The 21,532-nt window shown below is 50.7% G+C and overlaps 1 protein-coding gene across 1 annotated transcript; it reads left to right on the forward strand.

Moving 5' to 3' along the window:
- The first annotated feature begins 3,683 nt into the window (after positions 1 to 3,683).
- On the forward strand, positions 3,684 to 21,460 carry WNT2 (Wnt family member 2). Its single transcript, XM_049813800.1, has 5 exons — positions 3,684 to 3,778; positions 5,360 to 5,583; positions 8,631 to 8,908; positions 11,834 to 12,098; positions 20,889 to 21,460. The coding sequence occupies exons 1-5, from the start codon at positions 3,699 to 3,701 to the stop codon at positions 21,116 to 21,118; spliced, it is 1,077 nt and encodes a 358-aa protein (XP_049669757.1). The 5' UTR covers positions 3,684 to 3,698; the 3' UTR covers positions 21,119 to 21,460.
- The last annotated feature ends 72 nt before the right edge of the window (positions 21,461 to 21,532 follow it).

Consider the following 21,532-nt stretch of genomic DNA (forward strand, 5'->3'; position numbering starts at 1 on the left):
GGCAGGCTAAGAGGCGATGGGCACAAACTGAAATGCAGGAAAATTCATTTAAACGTAAGGGAAAAAAAATTCATCGTGGGTCAGACACTGGAGCAGGTTGCCCAGAGGGGTTGCAGTGTTCCTGTCTTGGAGGTACTCAAAACTGGACACATCCCTGAACAACCTGCTGGCTGGCCTTCCCCTGAGCAGGGGGTTGGACTGGAGGAGGTCCCTGTGGTGGGTTGATGCCAGGTGCCCACCAAAGCCACTCTGTCACTCCCCCCTCCTCAGCTGGGCAGGGGAGAGAAAATATAATGAAAGGCTCGTGGGTCGAGATAAGGACAGCGAGAGATCGCTCACCAGTTACCATCATGGGCGAAACAGACATGACCCTGGTAAATTAATTTAATTTATTGCCAATCAAATCAGAGGAGGAAGAGTAGAAATAAAACCAAGTCTTAAAAGCACCTTCCCCCATCCCTCCTTCCTTCCCAGGCTCAACTTTACTCCCAAATTCTCTACCTCTTCCACCCCCCCAGCAGCAGAGAGGAACAGGGAATAAGGGTTGGGGTCAGTTCGTCAGACGGTGTCTCTGCAGCTTCATCCTCCTCAGGGGCAGGACTCGCCACACTCGTCCCCTGCTCCCCTGTGGGACCCCTTTCCCAGGAGACGGTCCTCCACAAACTTCTCCAACGTGAGTCCTTCCCACGGGCTGCAGTTCTTCACAAACTGCTCTGGCGTGGGGTCCTCCCCGGGCTGCAGGTGGAGATCTGCTCCCCCGTGGAGCTCCCTGGGCTGCAGGGGGACAGCCTGCCTCACCAGGGTCTTCATCACCACGGGCTGCAGGGGAATCTCTGCTCCGGCGCCTGGAGCATCTCCTCCCCCTCCTTCTGCACTGACCTGGGGGTCTGCGGGGCTGTTTCTCTCACATGTTCTCACTCCCCTCTCCTGTTTCACAGCAGTTTTTCCCCCTTCTTGACTACATTCTCCCGGAGGCACCACCACCACCGCCGATGGGCTCGGCCTCGGCCAGCGGTGGGTCCGTCCTGGAGCCGGCTGGCATTGGCTCTGTCGGACATGGGGGAAGCTTCTAGCAGCTTCTCACAGAAGCCACCTCTGTAGCCCCCCAGCTACCACAACGTTGCCATGCAAACCCAATACAGTCCCCCAGGGCCCCTTCCCACTTCTCCCGTTCTGTCATTCTGTGTAACAGGAGAGTGGTTAATAGAAATAATGGATCCAAGGTGAGTTCATGTAAGGCCAGCACAGAGTGTAGGGCTCGGAGAAGGAATGTGGACAGCAATAAAGCTGGAATGCAGATGTGGTAAATGACTCTTCTGGAAAGGAAGACGACAACATTCATGAGCCACTGGGGCGGTTGCCACAGGTAAAGGAGCTCCTGTTAATACAGAAGGCTATCTCAGGAAAACCAAACAGGTCAACCTCTTACTGCACACCTGAGAAGGCAGGTAGCAGGGGGGACTATAGCCTCTGCTCAGAGGGGTTTAAAGCACTGCTGGAATTTGCTGTCTTCTCCTTGGTGTTTCTCTTTCTCTCCCCTTGTCATGGTTTAGCCCCAGCCAGCAACTAAGCACCATGCAGCCGCTCACTCACTTCCCCCCACCCCCACCCCATGGGATGGGGGAGATAATTGGAAGGAAATAAGTAAAACTCGTGGGTTGAGATAAGAACAGTTTAATAAGACAGAAAAGAAGAAACTAATGGTTATAATAATAAAATTATAATAATAAAAGGATTGAAATATACAAAGCAAGTGATGCACAATGCAATTACTCACCACCCACTGACCAATGTCGGAGCAGTGATCCACCCCAGTTTATATACTGGGCATGACGTCCCATGGTATGGAACACCCCTTTGGCCGGTTTGGGCCAGCTGCCCTGGCTGTGTCCCCTCCCGACTCCTTGTGCCCCTCCAGCCTTCTTGCTGGCTGGGCGTGAGAAGCTGAAAAATCCTTGACTTGGTATAAACACTACTGAGCAACAACTGAAAACATCAGTGTGTTATCAACATTCTTCTCATCCTAAATCCAAAACGTAACTCTCTACCAGCTACTAGAAAGGAAATTAACTCTAGCCCTGCTGAAACCAGGACACCCTTGCTAATTGACCCAAGGTGTATCTCATAAACTTCAGAAACTGAAGTTGGCCAGCAGCTGAAAATGGGTGTGTGGTTTTTCGCGCTGATTATCAAACAGATGCTGAATGCTCATCTGTTGCTTTTAAGACCTGCTGGAGTTAGTAACTGGAACTGCAGTTGCCTCTGGACAAGTAGTACTGTTGGAGAAGCAGTAATGTGCTCCAAGCTTCGATTGCCCTTAACCCAAAGTCTTTGCAGCCAAAAGCTTTTCTGATATTGGGGCGGTGGTTGGTTTCTGTGGGCATGTTTGGGGGGGGGGGGGGAAGTTAAATTGCTAAGTGGGTGAATGTTGCCACCTCGAAAGTTGCTACAATTCTACCTTCTGCATTTTCTTTCCGAAGCACTACACGCTTCCATCCGTGGTCTCAAGAAGTCACAGCGAGCGACAGCCTGGAAGACCGATGCCTTCCCTGCAGAGAGTCACGGCTGTCAGTGCTGCCTGAAGAACAGGACTCAAAGGCTGCTTCCTAGCTTGCTGTTCCAGGATTTTCACCTGGGGTTGACAACCGAAGGCTTCTTCCAGGAACAAGAACCGTGCAGTCAGTCCCTAAGTTACTTAGCAACCTTCAGAGTTTGTCTTTGTTGCAGCCAGCGAGGGCTGACTTGGGACCGGGGCATCTCCCTCTTGTTAACGCGGGTTCCTTGCCTGGAGCGTCTGTTACCCTGTGTTTGCCTTACAGAGATGACACTAAGCAAAAAAAAAAAAAAAAAAAGCTGCTAAATTCCTTGTTCTCCAATTCCCTTCCAGCCCCGGAGGCATCGCCCCGCTCCCCCGGGCAAGGGGCCGCCGGGGGTGGGGGGGGGGTGCACCGGGACCCCCCCCCCCCCCCCCCCCGCACCGGGGCTGCGCTTGTTTCGGGCTTCTCCCGCCGGCAGCAGGTCGCGGCCTCGGGGCGAGCCCGGTGTGTGCCCGGTGCTGGCGGGTGGGGCGCGGTGCCGGTGTCTGGTCCCCGGCAGGCGTGGGGGGGGGGGGGCTGGGGTCGCCGCCGGAGGGTGCGCAGCGGCTGGCGCGTTGGAAGGGGCTGTCTGCTCGTTGTAGGGTTATTGGAAAGCGACTGGCTCCTCGGGATTCCTTGCCTAATCGGAGGTGTTACCTCCTCCTCTTCCTCCCCCAGTGTCTCTTGACATCATTTCATCCATCAGAGTTTGAGAGGAGGAAAAAAAAAAAAAAAAGAAAAAAAGGCAAACCACACACACCAACCAAAGCAGAACCCACCCAGTCTGTGAGCAGCCCACGCCAGCCCCTCAGTTTTGCTGTGACTGCAGGGAAGAGCTGGATCAGGGCAAAGATGAAGGATGGGAGCGGGGCTGAGCTCCTAGCCCTGAAGGATTTGGTGCGAGGCGAACCGGGAGGAGTCCGGAGCGATGCACCCACCGGCACCCCCCGTGCCCCGGGAGGGGGTCAGTAAACGCCGCGGCCACGCGTGGGGATGCGGAGGCGCTTGACCCGCGGAAGGAGGGAGCCCTCAAGGTGCGTTCGCTCCTGCCGGTCCTTGTCGCTCCATGGGACTTCTTCTGCCCCCCGCGACTGACCTGATGTGGACCGCAGCGTTTCTAACATGAACTTTCTCTCTGGGATCTGGTGGTCTCTTCCCCTGGTCTTGGTCTGGGCGACCCCACCAGTCACCTCCTCATGGTGGTAAGCTGTGCAATTCCAGGAATTTTTATTTGCTCTTGGGGAAGGTGGGGTCGGATTAATTGGAAATTAGGGGGGGGGGGGGGGGGAAGCCTCTCCCTCTCAGGCTCGTACAAGCGGAGCTCTCTGCTGCCAGCTGCTCCGGTCCAGAAAGCCCGGCCTTAAAGCTAAGCGGGATTAGACGGTCTCGGCATCTCCCTCCACACCCCGTCCCTGCTCCCCGGCCTCCTCCTTGGCCTAAGCGCTAGAGCAGCTGCGAGGGCCGAGCGGGGCTTTCGGCAGAGCCCAGGGGTGCGGGGGGGAGGACGACGACGGGGCGGCCGGCCCGGGGTGGGGGGTGAGGGGGGGGTGGGCAGCGGGGCAGCTCCCGGCCCTGGCAGCTCTGCCCCGGCGCAGCGGAGCCGGCGGGGGGAGCGGGAGGAGGAGGAGGAGGAGGAGGAGGAGGAGGAAGGCTCGCAGGGAACACGCCCGAGGTGCGCGGGTGAAGCGCTGCTGCTGCTGCTGGCAGCCAGCCCCCCCACCCCCCCACCCCACCCCGGCGGCTCTGGGAATTGGCTACAGCAGGGGTATTTTGTTATTACTAATTTAAATTTTTTTTTTACCCTCCCTCCTTCTTCCTCGCCCTCCCCAGCCCCTCCCTCCTTCAAAGTTTCTCCTCGCTGAACTGCAAACTGCAAGTGCAAAGGGTTGGAAGCCCCTGCGGGCAGCGCAGGACCCGGCTTCAAATGATATTTGAGCTCAAGGCGGGGCGTCCGGGGGAGCTCGCTGCAAAACGGGGCCGGGTAACGGGTTAGGATGGAAACACAAACCTGCCCCTCCAACCGGGGACCCTCAGCAGAGCCCAGGCCGAGAAGTCTTGGCGGGGAAGAGGAGTTAAACCGCTTCTTACGAACCTGGGGAAGGCATTTAACCTTGACGCGGGCTCAAAGCCTGATTTATCAGGCTGAGCGTGTTTCGGTGAAAATGCTATCTGTGTCCGTAGCCGTATAAACGTTATTTATGGCGATGGCTTTCTGTCGTGCCGTCTTTTAGCTGCCACTTAAATATATATTCCTCTGGAAGTCACGGCTTTAACGACTTTCTGATCGTATAAACTAATGAAAATACAAGGAAAGGACACTTTCTTCTGTTTGATCCCTTCAAAAGACACCTATAGTAGTTTGGGTTTTATAAAAGGTACCTTTCGAAACATTTCAGGACTAATAGAGACCATCTGGACACAGATGATGATGTAATTTTTGTCAAGGTTGGTTGTTTTTGGTTTTGGGGGGTTTTTTTGTTTTTTTTCTTAAGTCCCGCACGGAGCTGTAATAGCGGGGTTTGGGGTTCTCCTAAACGCTTCACGTTGTTAAAAAACACAGCGCCGGGGACCGATTTTGAAGGATTTCCACTAAAAAATAATAAAAAAAAAAGCAGAGGCAGCTGCAGCTCTGGATCCACCAAAGGCAGGACGGGGGGGGGGGGGGGGGGGGTGTGGAGTGTGAGCTAAGGACCCCCGTCCGTCCGTCCGTCCGTCCGTCCCCCGGGGGGGGGGGGGGTAACCGCAGCCTCCCCGCCTCTGCCCTTGCCCCTTCCCTCCCGCAGGTACATGGGGGCCGTGGGCTCGTCGCGGGTGATGTGCGACAACGTGCCGGGGCTGGTGAGCCGGCAGCGGCAGCTCTGCCGGCGCTACCCCGAGGCGATGCTCTCCATCGGCCGCGGCGTGGCCGCCTGGACGGCCGAGTGCCAGCACCAGTTCCGCCGGCACCGCTGGGACTGCAACGCCCTGGAGCGGGGGCAGCGTCTCCTCGGCCGCGTCCTGCTGCGCAGTGAGTCCCGCGTGGCGTGGGGGGGTGTGGGGAGGGTGTGCGTGTGTGCGTGTTTGCGTGTGCGCCTTCCACGCGGGGCGCGCAAGCGAGCTGAGGGTGACAAGGGTTGGTTTTTTTTTTTTGGGGGGGGGGGTCCCCGTAAGGGTGAAAGGGGGTTTTAGGGATGGGGTGCCCGTCGGTGACACCGTGGTGGTGGGGGGAACAAGGGCAAGCGGCTGGCCCTCCTCCCGTTACCCTCGGTCCTAGCAGCGGGGAAGCTTCGCTTCCCATTTCGGGAGGGAAGGAAGGGGAAATGCAAAGTTATCCCGGGGTCTCGCAGACATATGATAAGGAGAAGTGCCACTCCGCTGCAAAACCCGCATCAGAGCAGAAAGACAAGGACCAGGTTTTGAAAGGGGACCCCGGCACATTAGGGCTGGGCCCTGCGATTCCCAGCTTCTCAGCTTTTTGGTGCATAGTGGATCCCAAAACCACAAGTTACGGGCTACAGAGAAACCGAGGGGCCAGAACGCAGCGGTTGGGCAGAGGGCTTTCCAGCACAGCCCGCCCTGTCTAGGGACACCGGTGCTTTGGGGGGGGGCTGAAAGGGGCGCCCCATGTCCGAACAGCATCCCAGCACATTGGGATGGCAGATGACAACCCCTTTGGCAGGCCGGTTCCCGCTGGAGCATTTCGTGGGGGATGCTGTGCCGCCCTCCAGGCCTTCAGCCCTCTGCGGGGGGGGGGGGGTGCAACAGCCGGTCCCTCAGGTCAGGCTCCAGGGGAGCGAGAAGCGGGGACACATCTGATAGGGGGGAGCCAGGCTTGTGCAGACCCTGAGCCCCTGAGGACCGCAACGTGCTTCCCACCCTGGGCGGAGGACGGTTAAGCAGAGCGTTGTTGCCACCTGAATGTTGGACTAAGGCATCTAGTGAGTCTTCAGGCGGCTTATATGGTCCTTTCAGCTCAAAGAAATGGCTGAGATCTGTTACCCTGCCAGGATGCCCTTATCCAAGTGATAAACATGCTGAGATTGTCCTGAACCGCGGCTCTTTTCACCCAACACCTCACCCGGGCACGCAACCGGTGGGGCTGACCCTGCCCCGGCACTTGTGTCCCTGGGATGTCCCGGGTACCGTCCGAGACAGCCCCCCTGGGCTGGGAGCAGCCGGGCACCTGCAAGGAGAGGAGGAGGAGGAGGAGGAAAGTATCCCGGGGCCATTGCCCCAGCCAGCGGCTGGGAATGGGGAGGAGGACAGGAGACACTGGGCCCGCTGACCCGAGCAGCGGGATTTCATTCACAGAGCATCGTTCAGTGCCAGGCTCCGCGGCTGGTAAGCGATCGGTTCCCGTAAGCGGCTTCACGTTCCCTCAGGAATTCTTTGTGAGTAACCGGTAACGTCACCCATCAGCTGAAGTTTTCGATGAGGTTTGTCTGACGTTCAGGAAAACAAGTCTGGCAGAACATGGCCTAATTCTGATGAGGCTATTTCATATAAAAAAAAAAGTAAAAATGCAGTTTTTCCAAAAGTGAAGTTTTCGCTGTTGGCTCATGGGAGAGAATTAAGGCGTCGGGCTTCTGAGCTCTATGCTGAGCCTGATCAGGCAGTGATTGCGATGGGAAATGGAGCTTGATACTGCTCTAATTTGAAATGAAATGTTTTTGATTAGTTTAATAAACTCAAATGAAATATTTATCTTCCAACGACATCAAGCGTTTCTTTTTAATTAACGCTATAAAAAGTTTTGATGTTTCTGAATCTGTTTTCTCAGAAATAAGTCTTCAAAAGAGCATGATTTCTAACAAGACGTGATATCTCCTGCCTGATTTTGAAGGCAGCGTAGGGAAGGCAGGATTTGCCCAGTCCTTTTGCAAGCTCTTAGTTGCCATTTGCCAAAGGCTTGCGCAGCACATGGAAGTCCGGGGCCCATTCCTATTTGAGACATCTAGATAACTAAACTATAAAACCTCTAGATAACTAAACTATAAAACTAACTAAACTATATAACTAAATAATAAGTTATATGGTATAATGCTGCCCTTACAATAAAATCACAGATAGCCTTCCTTCTTTGGGGTCCTACTTTACTGCGCTAGCGTTGCTGAAGGCTTACAAATCCTCCAAACGGGTCTCTCTCTCTGCTGTTGGTCTTAGATACTGCACAAAAGTCTACTTCTCACTCTTTCAGTGCTAACAAACTTTTAAAGTATGAAAATATCCCATTCCCATAAATAGACCTGTGCCAATATAAGGTAGCTCTGTATTGTAAATTACAACATCTTAAAATAAACTTAAGCAATTACTGCGTTGAAATATGTACCCGATAGCCTAAGAGCAGGCATAGTCTAGAAATGCAGATAATCTTTGGTATAATAAAGTGTCTTCGTTAAGAGAAGGGAAAACTGCCCGCGCAGCTGGCTTGGAGGAGTCACAGCTGCCCAGCCAAATCCTGCCTCAAGCATGACACAAGCAGTGCCATTGATTTAATGGAACTTGTTTGTGTGAATCATGGTTACCGGGCTTGGTTCTAGGCAGAAGACCTAAATTTAATTTGTTTTCAGAAAATAACACCCAAGATTTCTCCCTACCGCCTTTTAAGCAGGAAAGTTTATTCCAAGTGCTTCGAAGAGGAAAAGCTAGTTTCTAAAGTTATTTGCAGTATTTTGCAACCTACATGCTGTTCCAGTGTCCCCATTTAATAATTCCTTAAACCTATCTCTGAGATAGCACTTCATATATTTTTCTAAATCGATGAAACATGATAGAAATACCAGCTGTCCTAGTCACGTATCTGTACAAAACAACTGATCCGTGAAAGTATATTAATCAATATCAGAAGCAAACATTTAATGTTTCCAACTCTAACACTATATTGATGAGCTTTTACCAGGGAGGGGTCCAAGTTTAAGCCATGACTAATTCTGGCTCCAGGGAATGTGTATTTGTGTGATTTCAGCCCAGTTTTATCTTTTGCTCAGCAAAATGTCCAGGCTAACCGGCTCGAGTTAGGATAGCCGCTCAAACTACCTACCCCAATGATTTTTAAAGCGCCTTTTTTTGTTTCAGGTAGTCGGGAATCTGCTTTTGTACATGCCATCTCCTCCGCCGGAGTTGTTTTTGCCATCACCAGGGCATGTAGCCAAGGGGAGCTGAAATCCTGCTCCTGCGATCCCAAGAAGAAAGGCTCTGCCAAGGACAGCAAAGGCCATTTTGACTGGGGTGGCTGCAGCGATAACATCGACTACGGCATTAAATTTGCCAGAGCCTTTGTGGATGCCAAAGAACGGAAAGGAAAAGATGCAAGAGCACTGATGAACCTTCACAACAACAGAGCTGGAAGGAAGGTGGGTGTCCATCCCCCCGAGGCCTGGAGATGCTCTCGGCGAGCTCTCGCGGGCCTGGGGCAGGGAATGGTTGGCCCTGGCTGACTGGTCTCAGCAGTTCGGAAGAAGCGTGGGACGAGCGGGAGACTGAGATGCTCTTGCTGTCTCCCTTGGAGGGTCGGTGTGGCAGAGATCTCCAAACAGACTGGGTGCAACTGCTTAACAGCGCTCCCGTCTGAGCCAGTCCGGCGGTTCCTTGTGTGGGAAGCTAAGCAGGAGTCCAAGTCGTTGCAGGATCAGTTTGGATGGAGGTTTAGTTCTGAGCCTTATATACGGAGGATTTTTACTTTTGGTCGATACAGAATAGAAATGCCCAGGGGAGGCTGAAGACCACACTGAAGAACAGGCTTGACTATTAAAGAGTAAATTCAAAATAGCATTGGAGAAAAAAACCCATCCTGACCATTCCTGTATGTATATGGTAAACCTAAACGCAAAACGAGCAGATATAAAATACAATTACTTCACTTTTTAAGAAAATAAATCCAAAATACACGTCCCTCCAAAAGGCGTTGGCCCTGGGGTACGACCTGCTCTAAACAGACCCCTTTTCTAAACATTGTGTGAAAATACCATTCCTGAATTTCAGCAAAAAGAGTCTTTGCTTTTTTATTGTAGGTGAGTAGAAGGAGTAGTTGCTGGACATATTGCCCACTGCCAGTGCAAGGGCTGAGGAACACAGGCACTGGCATTTTGTAGTGGTAGCTGTAAGTAGTAAGAATAGCGCATGAAACTGGAATATGCTGTTTCATTATTCAGAATTTATTCAAAACTTGCTACATCCATGACACCTGAAATAAGACAGCAAAATTTTTTATCGTGCTAGATCAAGCACTTCTAAAATGATTCGTAGACTCCTCTTGTCTTTGGTTTTCCTTTACGTGTATCCAGTAGGAAGCAAACTGTTCATACTCTGATCTTTTTGTCTTAAAATGTTCCCTTTATAAACTGTAAAATTGTTCTGTACTAACTAGCCCTTATTAGAAGAAAAGATGCAATTTTAAGGAATTGTACTGCAAGTAGATGATTTTTCCGATAAATTTTTCGCCTTCAGCATCTTTCCTCCACCTGTTTATTACCAGCAGGTGTAATTAATATGTAATATAGACAGATGAAGCTATTCAGATCAGTGATATGCATATGCAGCACTATGGCTGTATTTATGTTACTGTGCAAAAGAGACTGCAGTCCACAACACAGGCGAAGACTTTATAGGGGTGAATTAGCTCCATGCTGGGAAGTACTTTCTGTAACAGATGAGTGTCTTAGTAAGTTTAAAAAAATACATATGCCAAATAATAAGACAGTATCGGTAAGCAGGTAGGTTTTTTAGAAAAAGATCAAGAGGCTTGAAGAAATATATTCGATTAAAAATAATCAGCACATTTTCTTATGCTCTAGGACCTGCTTTATAGAAAGAGATGCTGCTTTGCATCCACAGTGCAATAGTGTAGGTTTAACTTTGCAGGGATCTCACTACCTCAGCCCATCCACAAGCCTGGCGTTCGGACCTGGGTAAGACCAGCTGTGCCCTCGGCTTTTTCTCACCCCCCCCAAAGGGGTGTGGATAGGGTTTTCTTAAAACTAGGCTATTCCGATTTTAATAATTCAAAACCACATAGAATAAATATTTACAATATTCCCATATGAATCATACAAAATAATATGCTGTGTATCAGTATAGGAACACCACTGACAAAAAAAAAAATCCTGCATTCCTAGGTACTTCTTCCACTATTCCAGCAAGTTGTTTTAAACGTATGAGTAGTTAAACTGATTTTCACTCAGATCATTAAAACCCAGCATCTGCTTAGATCCCCGTTTTGTGATAGTACCATTGGCAATGAAGTGGGGCTGTGGGAATGTCAGTGACTTCTTTGAAGTAGTCATATCATTCACAAGTTGGAAAGAAAATTAAAAGTACTTTGGTTTTATAACACATTCTCTCTTTATCACTAAGTGCTTGGCTGAAAAATGCTGCCCCACTGTGCATCAGTCTCACTTCTAATCATGGCACTTTCCTCTCTCCTGCCTTCCTCCCATGACGCTGTTCCTCTTGTACAAACTCTAAAATCTTCCTATTTCATGAACCTTTAAGGCATAATATTTATAGATCAAATATCCATATCTTCAGAATTAGGAATGAATTATTTATTGTCTATGAACCCATCTGTTGTTCCCCAACGTCATACGGATGGCTTAAATGTCTGAGATGAAGCTGAAATGGCTTTAATGCTATCCAGACACTAAATTAATGATGGAGGTGATCTCTCCAGTGCAAGCTAGTGAAGATCTTATTCTAAATTGTTTGTTAAAAGGTTTACAGGCATTTTAAAAATACCGTATTTTAAAATTTTGCATAGATCTGATGCCTAGCCCAGGTACGACGCTTTGCACAGTCTCTGTAAAATCATTTAAATACGAAACGCCTACGCGTTTCCGGGCAATATTTGAAACGCTCTTCCGGGCAAAGGGCGACCTCACGAAGGCGAGCTAGAGAGGGTCAGCTCGGCGATGCTCGGGCTGGAACGACGGGGAAAGGGGCTGCCTTCGCCTGCCAAGGGGCTGAGTGATTCTGCCCATTTCCCAGCTGGTTTCCTCCCGTCCAGGCCGTGCCCTGGCCTTCTGGACCATCTCGACCCTGGGGATGACTGGCAGGAGCAGGGAAGGTAAGCCCACCAGCCGGAGGATTGTCTGCACGGTTGAGTCGAGCAACCGGAGCAGCCCAACCGTGTGGGGATGACCTGATGCTACCAGTGGGTGTCACTACAGACCGTGATTTGCAGACCCACCGCACGCCTGGCGTTACCGGTGAACGGAAAAGGGCTGGGAAGCGTAAATTACAGTTTGTTTTACCTGTGTATATTTTACTGCGTTTCTAAACAGGCCGTGAAGCGGTTTTTGAAACAGGAGTGCAAATGTCACGGTGTGAGTGGATCATGCACTCTAAGGACCTGTTGGCTGGCCATGGCAGACTTTAGGAAAACAGGAGATTATCTGTGGAAGAAGTACAATGGAGCGATTCAGGTGGTCATGAATCAAGATGGCACGGGTTTCACCGTGGCTAATAAGAGATTTAAGAAGCCAACTAAGAATGACCTGGTATACTTTGAAAGCTCTCCAGACTACTGTATCAGGGACAGGGATGTAGGTAAGCCTCTGTCGTTACATGTGAATGGTTTTATTTCAGACATTTGTACTTTGAAGCTCAAAAGTTATCATTATTATTGAGTGTGTGTGGCGTGTGTGTACGTACATGTAAATCCATGCATGCAACCAGCAGGAAGCAGGCAGGAAGATGTTTGGGAAGGACAGCTCTGTACAAGAACAATAGCTCCTCGATGTCCCTAGTTGTACGACGGCCAGTTTTTCCTAGTATAATTCAGCAGATTCTTCCAGATGCTATGGATCCCTGGAGACGCTGCAAGGCAAAAGCCGCTTTTAGGGCAAGTTTGACTTATGCTCTGGAGGCAGGTCCATACCGTACACAGCCACATACACGCTCGTATCACACGGCTCACTCCAGAGCCGCCAGGTGCAACTACAGCAGACCCAAGTCCCGTGACGTCCCCATGACACCTCCTCCTGTCGCGTTGCTTCTCTTCCATATTGTTATGCCACTGGTGCGTGCTCCCGAGAGACCAGCGTCCTCCTTTATCTGCCCATTCCCTGCAGCTCACCGTGGACCGTGGGCCCCCTAGGTGGAGACGCACCTCTCCCCGTCGGCGATGCAGGAGGTACAGCAGCTTGGTGCAAACCATGAGCGTGCTGCCGGTAACGTGGTGCGGGGCAGCTGGAGGGCACGCAGGTGGATGAAGGAATCGGGGTCGGTGGGGCACGGCGCGCCGCATCGCGCAACGCAGCTGTTTATTCCTCTTTACGAGACAGGGTTGGCTCCATCCGTGATAACCGTTACATTTTCTGAAGAGTTGTGCCAGCCCCAGTGGGAAGAGGTGAAGTTTCAGGGCTGCTATTAACACTGGATTTTTCTGCTTTCAGAGATTCCAATAGAGAATAACAGTGTTACAGGATTCAAGGCATTGCCAAGCACCAGGAATCCTGCTATAACGGTTCTTGACCCGTGTATAGCGTTTCCTGATGTGGCAATTAAAAACCAGCAACTAGAAAACCAGAAATGTGGAAAAGAGAGCCAGACTGAGTAATGTATGAAAGATGTTGTGGAACTAATTAATAGGTTGTATAACGTACCACATTGCACCCGGTATGACATATCCGTAACTATCTGGATAGCGATGCAGCTCAACTCTTTTTGGCACTGCTGCGTATTTACAATCCAAGTTTACTTGGAATAAGCATTGCAAAACAACTGTACTTAAATAAGAACAATATGTGAAATCCTGGTCATGTACTATTGACTTCAGTGAACCCAGAATTTCATCCAGTACGCTTATATTGTACAGTGTTTCTGGTTAGTTGAGTAGTCAAGGTAATTTTAAATGTTATTTATGGATTTTGCAGGTGATGCTTATTACCTGCACAAGCACGTGTTGTTCCTTGCATAGTGACCAATACTGTGAAGTCTAATACTTTAATCCGAGTGACTAAATGGGCATATTGTAGCATTGCGCAGAGACTAACTTTGCAGGCTAGGATTTATTCAAAACTTTATTTCCTGAAGTTGCCTTGTTCATTGTAAAACCCGTGATTTCTTTCCCCCAAAAAGGAGAACCTGTACTCGACCCACTTCTATGTCAAAAAGCTGTTTAATAATCTCTTTGTACTAAGACTAATCTCGTCTGTCAGTCTCGTTATCGTGGAGAAGAGCGGGCATTTTTCACTGTGGTGTATTACGCGTGCTTGCCTGACGCTGTCAAGCCTGTGCAGAGATGGCAGAGTCTGACATGTGCTTTGGCTCAGCTCAAGATAAGGCTGCGGATGAGGCGGTGTTCCTTTGCTGCCCAGAATTCAGAGAATGTGGCTGTTTGGAAGAGCACATTTTTGGCAAGCTGCAGTAAACCTTTAATGGGCTGTGGGATGCCCTGCTGCTTGCGTGGAGCAAAGAAAGAATCAGACGAACAAAAACTGATCTGGCTTTGAGAGAGGTAATTTCAGCAGCTGAGAAGCAATTTTTCTTTATTACCTTTGGTTTGCCCTGTTGAGCGCTCCAGAGTGTCAGCTCTGTTAAATGACTGGAAATGAAATGAGATTATGGAAGTCGGAGTTTGGAAATAGCTGGGGAGCATCTCAGCGTCAGCTAAATCTAATAGCACAGCGCATTAGTACGTTCTTGAATACAGTTCTGCCTTTCATTCTCTGGGGAATTCAAGCAATTTAGTGCTTCAGGAAAAAAAAAAAAAAAGGCGTATCTGGCGATCGGTTAGTATCGGGACTGAACGAAGGATTCGCAGAGCAAATCTTACGAAGCATCACGACTTGACCAGGAGACAGACAGCTTCACAAACTGTAAACCGACCAAGCCAGTGTCCTCTGTGGCTTGGGTGTGCTAACGCACGTGAACCAGTAAATTAAAGGTGCTCAGGGGCTGTATCAGCAGCAGCCTATCCAAAAACCCACATACCTCGTCTTCTGCCATCGGAGCTTGTAGCTCTGGGTCTTCTCCCTGGTGGCGAGCACCCACCGGAGGGTGCTGGGTTGGAACATGCCCCACTGGGTCTGGCAGTCTGTCTGGGGGAGACAGTGGGACATACATACATGGATCACCCCCGCTACATGAAAAATGTGGCGTCAGTATTTTTTTTCCTAGAAGGAAAAGAGGAGTCATTGCTTTCGGGAGACATGTGATATGTAGAAATCACTAATAACAACTCGGTAGCAAGAAAACGTAATAACGTGACCACCCCTTGCCTAGATTTCGTGACTTTTAGAAAAGGACCAAAGGAAGATTTTTCAGACTCGTTCAGAATTCGCTTAATTCTGCTCACAGGGGTGCTGAAATAATTTTTACTCACAATTTTTTACTCATAATTTGATAGAAACAAAAATAGGACATCCCAGAGGGCTTTTGAAAATCTTGGCACAAACTTACAAATTTTGCCACACTTGGCATGGTCTTCCCTTATATTAGCATACATTTCCAGCTCCCAAAACCAATACAAGCCTACCCAGGACTACAAAGGAAGAGACCTGTTAGAAATGAAAAAGCTGTGAAGGGAACTAAAGTGATGAGTACACAAGTGGCACTCTGTCACCTGTCCTGTCTTACCCTGAGTGCGTAACTTCACCTCTGAAATGCTCTAAAAAAACCTTCTTGCTTGTCTGCTTATAAGCTTCTGTTAGGAAGGATTAAACGTTTGAGCAGCCGTAGCGCGGGCATCGCCAGCTTGCTGGCTGAGTCTTTGTTCCAGGCTGCTGTTCATAGATACTATTAAAACCGTGTAATGTCTTACTGCAAAAAACCGCCCCATTTTACAACAGGTTTATTAAAAATTAGTTGGTACAGAGCAACCAAAAAACGTAGGCAGTGTTTGAGTGAAGCCTCTTCCTGCAGGGAGACCCCGGCCAAAGCGCGTAGCGCAAGCTGAGCCCAGCTACCCGTGTTGAGGTGGTGCATATGGAGCAGAGAGGTTGGGTCCCCAAGCATGGACGCCAAGTTGGAGGCGGTGGGCGAGCGGCAGGATGGCGTTGGCGAGCGTGTGTTGACAGTTTGCAACTGTTCCGGTAGCAACCAGGCTTCAGCTGCGTGAAGGTGGTGGTGGAGCAGAGGCAGGTTGCGTCTACGTGCAGATGGTCTCCGGCTGCTGCAGCAGTCCCTCAGGACCTGCTGCAAACCCCTGTGCCACCTGCTTCGAGTCATCCGTAGGTTTCTCCTGACACTCCCGTGGTCGCGGTTTGGGCGCTGTCAAAGCCGGCGTGGCTGCCTCTGCCCGTGCGCGGGGTGTGGGTTGCGTGCCTGGGTTGCGGTGGCCATCTCCTGTGTCCCCGACAGGCAGACGGGGTTCTGCGGCTGTGCCTGAGGACCCTCCACACCTGGTGTCCCGGTGGAAAGCACTCTGGAGATGCACGTGCAGTGCTACGGGCAGCCCCACGGAGCCGTGCGTTGGGTGACAAGCCACACGCCCGGGGTGATCTGCTTCGGGTCCTTCACGGGATGATTTTCGTGTTAATTTATTTCCCTTGCTGCCCCACGTAAGCCGTTCGCTGCATTTTTGAGATGAATGAGGCCAAGCCCAGAGTGAAAGAAAAATGTGAAACTAAAGTATGGTCTGCAAAGTATTGGTGCCGGGCAAGATGTGTTAGTACTTGAGGTATGTAGCCCGTGGAGGGAAACCAATCTTGATCTATGTCAAAGGCTGCTCACTGAGGTTAGCCGCATACACTCAGTCCCTGTGTGACTTCTTGGCCCGTATCTCCCAATTTACGCACTGCAAACATGTTGGGTGCAGTCCCAGCCCCGTGCGAGCCGACGGTGAAGCTTGCGATGACGTCCATCAGGGCAGCTCTCTTCCAAGCACGCTCCGGCAGGGGAGCAGCGCAATCGCCCCAAGAGCCTCTGGGAGCTGAGAGCTGTCATTAGACAGCTATCAGTGGCTGTGGAGATTAGAACGAGACACGTGTTTACTCTAAACTGAATCTGGATAAGCTGTTTTTATTAGCACCTTGCTGTGTCTTTGTGGCTGGCCTGGGAAATCGCAGCCCCTCCAGACAAGGCTGCCTCCGGTGTGCGCTGCCTGTTCTCTCCAGCCCTGCTCTACTGGGCTGTTGTACATAGGTGCCACGTGAGTCTTTCTTGATTTAAAAAGTAGCTTCAGAGATACTTTTCTGTGAATATTTGCCTCTTTCTTTTTCTTTCCCCGAACACTCGTGTGGAAACTAGTTTATTGTTGCTGGGAATTTCACTCCTTTTTTTTTTTTTTTTTTTTTGGTGGAAGTCAAATCATGAACTTTATTGCTTGACGCCTGATTTTTAATCAATAGAAATAGAAGGGAAAATCTCATGTTGTAAAGGAATAAATACATTTTAGTGCTTTAGGAACGGGAAAAAAATATTTTTCAACTTACTGTACGTTTGCTTAAGAAAACAACTGCGCAAACCAAGAAGAAAGGGTTTGATGTACGGGCCGTAAAGTTGGCAGTATTAAAAGCCATGGATGTTTTGGCAGGTATAATGTTGTGTGTCGGCATGGCAATTCCAACACTTGAAATAAAAACAAAGAGGTTGCAGGAAAAACTTTTTACAAGTTAGAACACAGTCCTGCCTCTTAAGTGATGAGGAGGTGGGTTACAGGTAGCAGGCAAAGATCAGAAAACTCTGCCTTATTTTGTTTAGTGTCTTCTGCTGTCTTCATCACCTGGGTACCTGAGTGCCTGCCAAGGAGCGCAGTAACTTGCCTGGCTGCTCGCTCTCAGTTATTGCTCATCTTCTTTCTCATGAGAGAAGCTGGAGATGCTGTTAGAACTTTTAAAAAGTGTTGGTTTTGCTCAGAAACTAAGCCTTTGTATGAGCCTGTTTTCTCTTTTGTCACATTCTATGGATAATTTAGTCTCGTCTCCTAGCGGCATAGTAAATGTTGATGTTGTATAGTGGGCAGTGTCAGATGATACCGGCTTCTGACTATCTCTTAGTGGCTGAAATAATTTTGGTTTTGAAGTCGGTGACAAAACTCCTGTTCAAACCAGCGGGCATATCCCACTCAGGTTCTCCTTTGCCGCTGTGCGATTTCCCCAAACATCTGGAAATGAGAACTTTGGAGTTGGAAACTAACCTGTGCCTCGGCTGGGGCAGCTCCTGCCAGGCGTGGGGGGACGCGGGGTCTTTCTTCTCCCCCAGCAGCCGGGCGGCACGGCCCCGAGGCGTGCTGAGGAGGAGAGCGGATTTGCTTTTCCTCCACTGGAGGAATGACGCCTGGCCGGCCACCGTGCGACGGTGGCACAGCGAAGGCTATCGTGGGTCTGGCTCGGTTCACACGAACCGCACGCTGAGAGCAAAAACGCTAAGTGTTTTGAAATCTAACCCAAATCACGGTTGTTGGAGGTTATTGTCGTAGGCGTGCTGCGCTACGCAGCCCAGGCTCACCGGGATTTGGGGCTGGGCCCCGTCGGCCGGGTAAAGCAGCACGCAGGGCGAGGGAGGTGAGGGAGAGCCTGTGCGGGGAGGCCAGCGGGAATTCGCACCAAATTCCTGATGCAGAACGTAAATCACATGAGTCGCAAGCTTGGCCTCTGTACCTTTTTTTCTGTCTGAGCGGGGAGGGCAGGACAAGCACCTGTAAAAGCGGTTATTCAGTGGTGTTTTGCACAGTCTGGGATGCGATGGATGTCGCTGTGGGCTGACACAAGCCCCAGCACTTGTGTTCGGATGTCCCCGCTGCTTGCACGGTGTCACGGATGGAGGACGCCGTGGTGGCCAGGAGCAGGGTTTGGTTTGTTTTCTGCCACAGGCTTCCTACGGAACCACAGGTGGATCACGTAGCTCTGCATCCTCCTGCCCCCTCAGCCCTGCCTAGACTGGGGGCCAATGGAACTCTCTCTTCCCCCAGTGCGGAGCGATTCCTGAAAAAAGGATCTGGGAAAGGCCTTTGGCATCACTGCTTTGCCTGTCACGCAGGTTGCCCCGGTACAGCTGGCCCTGCGGGGAGAGCTGCAGCACGGCCAAGGGCTTGCTAGGGGTGCTGTGCACCCGAGTGGGTCATTGCTGGTGGTACCTCTCCTCCTCCTCCTCCTCCTCCTCCTCCCTGGGACCCCCTGCACGGGATCCAGGTGCCGGCACTGGCTGCGGGGACAGGAGACTGGAAATCGCTGCTGGTTCCCTGGTGCAGGGCATGCCTGATGCAACGTCTCTGGTTTTTACATCAAGGCGAGGTGCTCCCCCTGTTAGCAGCGACTCACTTTAAAGTGCTGCTCCGCCGCCTCCCCAGGGATGCTACGCAGAGCGCTGGTCCATGGGCAGCAGCGCGAGCAGCCTCGGACCCCGAGGCGACCCAGGATTTATGAGGCTGCAGGCGCAGAAGCCCGTCTCGGGCTCTGTTCAGCGTGTCTTCTCCTCCCTTTGCCTCTTCCCCCTCGGGTGGCTCGGCAGGTCTCCGCGTGGCCGGCCCGGCAGCACCGTGGAGCTCAGGACCCCTGAGCTGGGACCGGCGTCTCCGCCGTGGGCAGCAGCCGGGGCGGCTGTGGGCCGGGGGGCCGGTGGCCACGCAGCACCCTCCTTCTGCTCTGCCCGCAGCAGACCGGCACCAGCGACTTGCTGTTGAAGCTTTGCGGGTGTATATTTCTACCCGATGAATATTTAAGTAATTACAGGAATATAGGCTATGGGAGAGGAGGCTGAGATGCCTTCCAGGGACTGAAACACTCCTCCAGGGCAGCAGTCGAAGCCTGTCCTGACTTTGATGCGAAAAGAGCAAAGTTTCCCCCAGCGTAGCTAAGAAAGAGGCTAAATCATGTGTTGGTCACATGAAAAACTGCAGTCTGAGAAGGTGACTTTACTCAAGTCCCTGAGACCACTCGCAGCCTCAGTGGCTGGGCCCAGGCTCAAAAAAGGCACGGAGTGTGCCTGGTGCTGGGGACAGTGGGGGACAGAGGAACAACAAATTCTTGTGTGTACGTCGTGAATTGCTTCAATACAGCGGCAGTATATACAACCACGAGTACACCGTAGGGGGGGAAAAAAGAAAATTAGAATTTATGCAGCTTAGAGTTTTAATAATTACATATTAATTACAGCTTAAGTTTTGGTTAATAATAAACCAGTTACGATTGGTTTGCTATCCTAGCTCATGCCAATTTGAATTAACGTCTGCATGTATTTTTTTTCTTTAAGAAGGTGAATTGTTAATGTTTGATGTACACCTGTGGATACACTTTGTAAAATATTTCCAGTTAATTGAATGACCACAGTCAATATTTAGGGAGTTCCATTTTGGCCAAGAACAGAAGAATGGAGTTATAATGGGGTCTAGGGAAAATGTCAGAACAACGTTCATCTCCTGGGTACACCTGAAATTGATTTATAATAGCAATACGTAAGAAATTAGGTGAAGCAATGAGTATTCATGAAGTATTTTCAGATTGGTGGTAATAATCTGTCAACAGCTGCCGTATAGATCCTGAAGCGTAGCCTAAGATAAGTTTGTGTTAGATGAGCAGCAGCTCCTATGATGTGGTACAGGAGCTGTTCAGGCTAAGGCATGCCTTAAGGAGTCATTTCGTGCCATGTGGAGATGGGCAGAGTCATTTCAGCCACTCCAGAGAGGTTTTAAGAACATGAAAAGGCGTGATATGCTTCCCTACCCCTCCTTCCGTCCACAGCAGGCTATAATTTAGTTTCTTCTAATCTCTGTCCAGAAAGAGGAGAACCCTTGGTGCTTACCCCACAGAGATGGGAGGTGCACAGAGCCGCCACCCGAACTGGTGGACACGGGGGCCGTGGGTGGGCGCAGCAGCGATGCCAAGCAGTTGGGGTGCTCCTGCGCTCGCTTCTGCAAAGACTTTAACCACCGGCAGCATGGTTACTCTGCCCATTGTGTCCCTTGCGGCCACCAAATTTAGCGGTCTCCTCTTTCCCAGCCCTCCCCTGCCCACCCAGAAGCTCCCCTGCAAAGGCCTCGGGGGTCCTCCTCCTGGGCGCCCCGTTTCACGCAGCCCTGGGGGACTGGGCGCAGAGGGCAGGAGGGGGCTGCACGGCTGCCTCGGGGAGGGTATCGGCTCGCTGGAGAGGTAAAAGGTGCTACGGAGCGATGAAGCAAAGCATGATGATGCCAACAGAATCAGGCAGAGCCTTGAAGTATTAGGTCCATTTTACTCCTTCTCATCCATCTCCAGACCTGATTTCTAGGAGGAATGGGAGAATTTGACAGCAATTTTACCCTATTATAGGCATTTCTCTGGCTTGATATTGAATCCTGGGTGATGTGATGTTGAAGGATCAAATACATTGCAAATTATGTCTCCTATCCCCATTTTCATATGCTTTCTGTCCTTCCTTAAAATCCCCCTCCTGAGCTTTACTGCGTTTCCTTTGCAGGGTCCCTCGGGACAGCTGGTCGGGTTTGTAACCAAACCTCCCGTGGCATGGACAGCTGTGAAGTGATGTGCTGCGGGAGAGGCTACGACACCTCCCGCGTCAGCAGAATGACAAAATGCGAGTGCAAATTCCACTGGTGTTGTGCTGTGCGCTGCCAGGACTGCCTAGAAGTGGTAGATATTCACACCTGCAAAGCGCCGAAGAGCGCTGGCTGGATCTCCCGGACATGATGCAGAGGCTACCGATGCTTGAGGACCACAGCCTTTGCCCTTCCCAGTCCGTGCAGGGAATGCGTCCGAGGTCTTACTCTACTTTTACGCCACTTTTGCCTTTGTCTTTCATTGCACAGAAGCTACTGAATAATTAATACAAACTCTGCAGCATTTACTTCCCATTTCTGCATGACAGTGTTGCTGCAGAGTTGTCTGTGCGTAAACTGATGCAGCTCTGGAAGGACGTACTTCTGCCGGGACTCTTCCAACCAACATGTAACTCTCCTCCGGACTCCTTGCGGCAATTAATTCCTGCCATCAGGAACACAGCAAGACGCAAAGATGGGGCATTTCGTACAAGACCACCACCACCGACTGCATGGGCTGAGCTTGCTCAAGCATCTTCCAAAGGATCTCGTGCTGGTCACAGTC

Source organism: Accipiter gentilis, chromosome 11 (assembly GCF_929443795.1).
Source record: "Accipiter gentilis chromosome 11, bAccGen1.1, whole genome shotgun sequence".
Taxonomy (NCBI): Eukaryota; Metazoa; Chordata; class Aves; order Accipitriformes; family Accipitridae; genus Astur; species Astur gentilis.

Excerpts from the sequence above, each read along its gene's own strand:
- WNT2 (XM_049813800.1), top strand. The coding sequence starts at position 3,699 with ATGAACTTTCTCTCTGGGATCTGGTGGTCTCTTCCCCTGGTCTTGGTC. Across the intron at positions 3,779-5,359 it reads CCAGTCACCTCCTCATGGTG|GTACATGGGGGCCGTGGGCT; the intron begins GTAAGCTGTGCA and ends TCCCTCCCGCAG. Across the intron at positions 8,909-11,833 it reads ACAACAGAGCTGGAAGGAAG|GCCGTGAAGCGGTTTTTGAA; the intron begins GTGGGTGTCCAT and ends GTTTCTAAACAG.